Source organism: Neolamprologus multifasciatus, chromosome 15 (genome assembly GCF_963576455.1).
Source record: "Neolamprologus multifasciatus chromosome 15, fNeoMul1.2, whole genome shotgun sequence".
NCBI lineage: Eukaryota > Metazoa > Chordata > Actinopteri > Cichliformes > Cichlidae > Neolamprologus > Neolamprologus multifasciatus.
In genome coordinates, this window is record NC_140453.1 from 15,014,874 (window position 1) to 15,021,574 (window position 6,701).

Sequence of the window (6,701 nt, forward strand, 5' to 3'; positions counted from 1 at the left end):
TATCTCCAGTTGGCTTCATTACAATCTCTCCATTTGAAAAAAAAAACAAAACAAAAAAAAAGGCGAGAGTAACCGACAAGATTTACCTTGAATTCATCCAATAATAATTGCTGCTTTTTGGGAGAATAAATGTTATTTCTTGTTGGTGGACCAATTTAATTAAACTGACAAAAAGGCATTGAGATCAAAACTTCCAGATCTTTATTGATACGATGGGAGCTAAACAAGAGCCAGTAAAAACCCTTTAACTGGAAGAGAATCAGCACATAAAGTCACCGCTGGCCGGTGTAGAGACAGACGAAGCATATGCGTTTCCCCTTCAGTCAGTCACATCCAGCGAGCAGCCGGAGATAAAGCGGCGTGGATACTGAAGACACCGGGCTCTTAAAGCAAGAGGTAAAATGAAAGGCCACAGCTTGAAAACAGCTTTTCTTGTTTTAGAGTTATTTAATCAAATGGGGTACTTTAAAATAAAAACTAAGTGATGTTTAACTTGTAATTTAACCATCCTTGTGTCCATGTCTGGTTAAAAAGACCGCGTTTCAGTTACCTTCTCCTGAGACAAACCTCTCTTGAACAAACTGGGATGTTGCCAATAAAAATAGTAACACCAGTTAATGGTTGCAATGTGAAAGTTAACATCTGTTGGACTGGGTGACTGAGGCCAGGTCTGTCCACGTTTCTTTTTCTTCTTTCCTCCTTTGATGCTTTTCTCCCCACCAGCTTTCCAAAGAGGACCGACTCTTAGTCCTCTGCTTTGGCCTCCATCTCCTCAGCGTCGTCGTCTCCATCCACCTCGGCGTTCTCGCGCTCTAACCTCTCCAGCTGCCGGGCGAGCTCCGTCTCATCCGTGTCCGTCACCACCTTAGGCTGCAGGACAAAGTTTACAGTTTAAGCATATTGATCCTTTGACCAGATGAGCTAAAGACAAACACGATCATAAAAAAAAAAAAAAAAAAAAGAAATCATTCACCTCCATCTGGATATTAAACACGCCCCTCTTCTCTTCAATCTTCTCCTTGATAGCAGCCATGGCCTGGTTGAGGACAGAGAGGCCCTCTGTGCGCTCCAGGGTGGTCGTCGTCATCACATAGCGAGGGGGAGCGATCAGGTTGATCTGTAGAAGGTAAACGCCATGAGAGAGGGATCCAAGTAGAGCCTACAGCTAGAGACTTTTTACTTCTTGATGGAAGAGAGAAGGATTACCTTGATGGGCATGGCCTCTGTGGAGCAGCCTAGCCCAGCCCTCAGAGCTTCTTTCACGGCGTCGATCCCCTCGTAACCATAGCACGCCACTTCAATGTCTGCACGAGGTAGAGGAGGTTATCTTCACATTTCTAATTTATTCCTAAATCCAACTGAGAAACACTGTGAGTAAACAGTCACCTGCTCTGATTTTGACAGCCTGTGGAGTGAGTCGCCTGTTGATGTTATCAATCAACACATTCCTCTCCTCCTCTGTTAAATCCAGGCCATCCAGAATAGCAGGATCTCTGCAGAAAGCCATCAAAATGTAAATGTGTGCACACACTGAACCAGCTGTGTTTCATTTTAATAAGAGGTGCTGAAATGAGAACTTACGATACAGCCTGTTTGAAGACATCATAAGCGCCGTATCCTGGCCGCTTGTATTTCTCATCGAAGACCCATGCGGTGCGCTGGTACAAGCTCTCTAGCTGCTCGTCCTTACTGTACTCCAACACCTCTGCCACGTGTCGCAGGATGCTGTAAACCTGCAAGCACTTTCAAAATCAGCTTAGCGCAAACAATAGTGTAAAAACAAACAAGATAGACGTTTACAATTTCTTACAAATACACATCTCACAATATTATAATGAACGCCTGAACCAAATGACCACTACTTTGACCACAACAAGGCTCAAAGGCAAGTTCCATCTACTACAAGGAAGTCCTCTCCAGGCTGGGCAACTTGCACCAAAATGACCGAGACAGATAAAAAGCCTTTGACCAACTTACAGTTTTAGATTTGGTGAATTTATCCTCACACTTGATGGCCTCCTCTGGTGAAACTCTTCTTTTTGATAAATCGATGTATCCTGAGAAGAAAACAGAAGGAATGCAAAAAAAGCTGTTTTAGTGCAGCAAGTAGTTTCTTACGATTAGGATTAACTAACAGGGAGGGATTCGATGGCCACTTGCTGGTCTAAGTTTCAAAATGTGCTCGTCTTTATTTCCTCATTACCACCTTTACATTTTCATCCCGTGTCTCTACTCGAGTGTCGGTACATGAATCACAGGTCAAATCTGCACAACTATCTATCTATATAAAGAAAATAGTCACGTAATACGAGTCAGATGAGCTGCATATTTTGCGATTAGCAGAAAATGTCCAGTTCAGTAGCTCAGTTCAAAGTGGTCATGCTTAATTCATGTTAGTTTTGTTTTTCTTTGAATGTATGAAATATGCCCATGTGTTATAAACTCAAAAATCCTCATCTTCATTCATCTTATAATGAGCCTCAGTTCACCCACTCTCTCAAACAAGCTGTTTAAGGCAAACTTGCATCTGATTGGGCTGCCGCTGGTGGGTGGAGCTGCAGTTCCCACAGAACTGTTGAACAGATAAAGATATCACCTCTTAGTGACATCATACAGAGCCGAAAGCACAAGAAGGGTCTGAAATGGTGCATTTAAAAGCAGCCTGAAGCCTGAGCTTTAGGAATTACTCATACATATGGTGACCTCATTAGGTCCCCTTTAATTATTCCAAATTAGATATTCTGTGTGTCATGTGAGACTGTCCTGACATTAAACTGGTGAATGCTATAACATAATGTAAGTTATTGATCATATTACCAACCACAGCCTGTCTCAGTCCACCTGATGTCACAGAATAACACCTCTAGCTTCCATTCAAAAAAGGAAATGTGGACCTCATTTCATATGGTTTTTATTCCACCACTGCACTGCAGATCCGACACACTGCCAGGTTCAACTATACTAGTCTACACTCACCCTTCTCTTTGTCTACTCGGATGACGACCACGCACTCGTTGCGGCCTATGCGGATGAGCTTGTTGATGGAGCGGATACGTCGACGCGACAGCTCGCTCAAGAGGATCATGCCCTCGATGTTGTTGTACTCCAAAAGGCTGACGTAGGCGCCCATCTCGGCGATGGACCTCACGTTCACCATCACGACATCCTCCACCTCTGGGAACCGGTGCTGGTAAAATCGACAGCTGAGCCCCGGCATTGCTGTGAGGTCAGAAACAGTTAAGAAGACAGGGGGAGCTTAACGTCTGCAAGTCACGGCATAAATCTTCACTTTGCAGTTTTAAACACTGTGAAAAGTACTGCTCGGCCTGTAACTTGGTGTTTCAGTACTAATAAATACAGTTTTTATTCTAGTTAATAAAAAAAATAGTCAATAACTTGTAACTAGCATCTCTGGCTCCACTGCTTCAGTTTTCACCAAAGGTTGTTTAAAAACAAGTCCCACAACTAAACACAATCAAAGCTCAACATTAAATTAGCAGAGAACCATGTATAAATGATTTCATTCTGGGTTTTTTTTTGTCTTTTTTAATCTCAATCATAGTAATTTGTGAATAATCTGTCACACCATCCCTCTGACAATCCTCCTTTTAGATGTAGTGAAAAAGACATGCAGAGCACGTGACAGAGCAGATGCTAGAGATAGAATGAGAGGATCTGGTGTGGTGACCCCTAAAGGGAGCAGTCACCTACAACGTAACCTAAGTAAAGGATCCATGACCCATTCATGCTTGTGCATGGTCTATTACGTGTTAATTACTTAATGGTTGGGAATCAGTGAATTATATGTGGGGTCAGCCACAAATTATAGAGCCAATGATTATTATTCTCTCACTAATAAAATACAAACTATGCTGTGAAAAAGTAGACAGAAATGCACAAGAGGGCTCAAAAATACAGAATCAATTACATTACATTACAATCGTAATAGTTATGGGCTGCGTCCACACGATGTCTAATTACATGTCAGGTTACAACATAGGCTTTCAACGCAGAAGCACAAATCCCTTGTTACCAGGGCACATCACCGTGTTAACTTCTAGATTAGCTTGTATAAAATCACTGCCAAACAAACTCTCCTTGAAACAGCGTCATCATTCCATTCAAGATCTCCTGAACATTTTCTGTTACAAACACTCATACCGCTCGACTGGTCTGCAGCAGCCGTGCTGCTTTCGGCCTGTATTATGTGTATGACCACTTTATATTCTTCTAATATCACAGGTTTCTCCTCTTCAAAATCAACGTCCCTGCTGGCAGTAGGCTTATCCAGGTTTATGACTGATTGGATGCTGCTAATGCCAGCTCTCTCATGTAACCGCACTTGTAGCTAGATTGAGATGACAAATAAGGGGACAGACTTGCTATTCCCCAAATCTTTTGCTTTTAACATCCTGTTGTCCCTGTAACCTGAGGACAGCAGCCTACCCCCTGGAGTGTTTGACCCTTAGATCCTACCACCTTTGTTTTCCCATTCTTTGATCTCATCACTCCTGATTGTTGTCTTTAAGACTCTAGATAGTGTATCTTCAGTGTATCTATCCATGAGGTTTCTGGGCGTGCAGATCTCTGTTGATCTCTCCTGGACTGCAAATACCACGGCGTTGGTAAAAAAGGCCCAGCAGCGTCTCCATTTTTTGAGAGTGCTCAGGAGGAACAACCTGGAGGAGAGGCTGCTGGTGACATTCTATAGAGCCACCATAGAGAGCATCCTAACGTACGGCATAACAACGTGGTATGCAGGGTGCTCAGTTGCAGACAGGAATGGACTGCAGAGGGTCATCAACACAGCCCAGAAGATCACTGGCTGCCCTCTGCCCAGCCTGGAGGCCATTGCGAACTCCCGATACCTCAGCAGAGCTGGCAATATCATTAAGGACTACTCTCACCCCAGTAATCAACTGTTTGAACTATTACCGTCAGGCCGACGGTACAGGTCACATAAAACCAGGACAAACAGATTCAGGGATAGCTTCTTTCCCAGAGCTATCACCGTAGTAAATAAGCACAAAACAATTAAACCTGCTTAACCATACTTGCCATTGTCACTATACTATGCTGCTATTCATACTATCATTATATTATGCTGCTATCCTGTATATATTGTACTTATTTATTGTCTGAGCACTACAGTTGTTTTATTGTACTTTTTATATTTTACATTTATATTTATTTTGCTTTTTGCACCAAGGGAGTGGCACTCCAATTTCGTTGTACTTTGTACAATGACAATAAAGGCTATTCTATTCTATTCTATTCTATTCTATTCTTCTGCTTCTGTTTAACATTTACATATAAATCATCGTCTAGTGATAGTCCAGTGTGTGAATGTGTGTGTGAATGGGTGGATGACTGAATGTGTAAAGCGCTTTGGGGTCCTTAGGGACTAGTAAAGCGCTATACAAATACAACCCATTTACAAATACCATGCCTCTTTGGTGGGTCAGAGTCAGCTCATCTTCAAGGACCCACTATCTGGGCTAGTATATGGCTAGTCCATTTCTTTGAGAGTTGATAAAATGTGTGTTAACTTATTGAGATGATAACCACCTTGATGTGATATCATGGGTATGCAGGCCACAGACAAGCAACTGGGACACAATGTCAGCAACCACAAGTACTCTGAGTTTGAATAATAATCTGTTGGGTGTAAAATGCTGCAGACAGCCAATTAACATAAATCCCTTTCTACATCAGAGTATTTCAACTATACACTGCAGTGTCTGTTCATGAAGTAAACTCAGCTACCAGTAAAGACATTGCTTTATGGAAGAACACTGTAATGAAAAATATTACTTTTTCTATTTTACTCAGATTTTAAAAGATTAGCTGTGGTCATTTTTAGAGGCTTTAACCTGTAAAAAGACTTTGGCCATACAGATGTTTTCTCTCTAATCCTTCGTCTACTATCAAGAAAGGTGTGGACATAATAGAAGAGAGATACCTTCAATATTAAACGAAAAGTCCCAGGATGTTTGAATGGAGCCACTTATCTGTGTTACTCTGTTTTCCCACCGAACATAAATCCAATGCCCAGGTTTAGCTTATAAAAATATCCAGGACATAAAATAAAAGCAGGGAAATGAAACAAACTTCTGCCATTTGTCTTCTCCCCCTGTTGCTGTGAATGGACTGATGTAACGCATCATCATCGCAGAAAAATCACTTAGTTTAAAAGAGAGAATCTGCGACAAAATATGGACACAAAAAGCTGCTTACCAAATATTTAGTACGTGTTACCAGCGACTGTAACATTTACATTTAAAACCACGAGAAGAATGTTCATTCAATCGCAGAAACGCTTTCTTTCAACATCAGTTAGCTTCCCAGCTAATAACCCGGTGCCCAGCTCACATGCGGCACACGCAGGCTAAGCTGTTAGCCGGCTATCTGCCAGTTCCGATCGTTCCCCAGTCCCCGCCAAACGACATCTTCATAAAACAAACTCACCTGTGTCATAAGGTTACAGAACGACGCGCCTGAATGTTCCGTGCTGACTTTGTTTAAATGTCCGATTCGGTTTTCTTTCTGGTGTTTTGTTTTTTTAATGAGTAACTCAGGCCCGCTAGCTCACATTCATGGGTGTGCTAATTTGTCGACCCGGAAAAGATCGTAGGGACCTTCCACACGCGCGCATGTGCGGAACGAGTTTGGTTCTTTGGTCACATGACGCGGAGGGCCAG

At 42.3% G+C, this 6,701-nt stretch overlaps 1 protein-coding gene across 2 annotated transcripts; it reads right to left on the bottom strand.

Annotated features, from left to right (window-relative positions):
• Positions 1–184: 184 nt before the first annotated feature.
• On the bottom strand, positions 185–6,628 carry eif2s1b (eukaryotic translation initiation factor 2, subunit 1 alpha b). Of its 2 annotated transcripts, none has more exons than XM_085132093.1 (8): positions 6,469–6,628; positions 2,977–3,219; positions 1,978–2,057; positions 1,582–1,733; positions 1,387–1,493; positions 1,207–1,304; positions 974–1,117; positions 185–870 (listed from the first exon to the last, which is right to left on the bottom strand). In XM_085132093.1, exons 2-8 carry the CDS (start codon positions 3,215–3,217, stop codon positions 745–747), a joined length of 948 nt encoding a protein of 315 aa, XP_084988219.1. In that variant the 5' UTR covers positions 3,218–3,219; positions 6,469–6,628; the 3' UTR covers positions 185–744. The 2 variants fall into 2 exon arrangements, with proteins under 2 accessions (XP_084988219.1, XP_084988220.1); XM_085132094.1 differs by lacking the exon at positions 6,469–6,628 and adding an exon at positions 6,238–6,412.
• Between the last annotated feature and the right edge of the window lie 73 nt (positions 6,629–6,701).

Excerpts from the sequence above, each read along its gene's own strand:
- eif2s1b (XM_085132093.1), bottom strand. The coding sequence starts at position 3,217 with ATGCCGGGGCTCAGCTGTCGATTTTACCAGCACCGGTTCCCAGAGGTG. Across the intron at positions 1,305-1,386 it reads GGCTGTCAAAATCAGAGCAG|ACATTGAAGTGGCGTGCTAT; the intron begins GTGACTGTTTAC and ends TACCTCGTGCAG. Across the intron at positions 871-973 it reads TGTTTAATATCCAGATGGAG|CCTAAGGTGGTGACGGACAC; the intron begins GTGAATGATTTC and ends TTTGTCCTGCAG.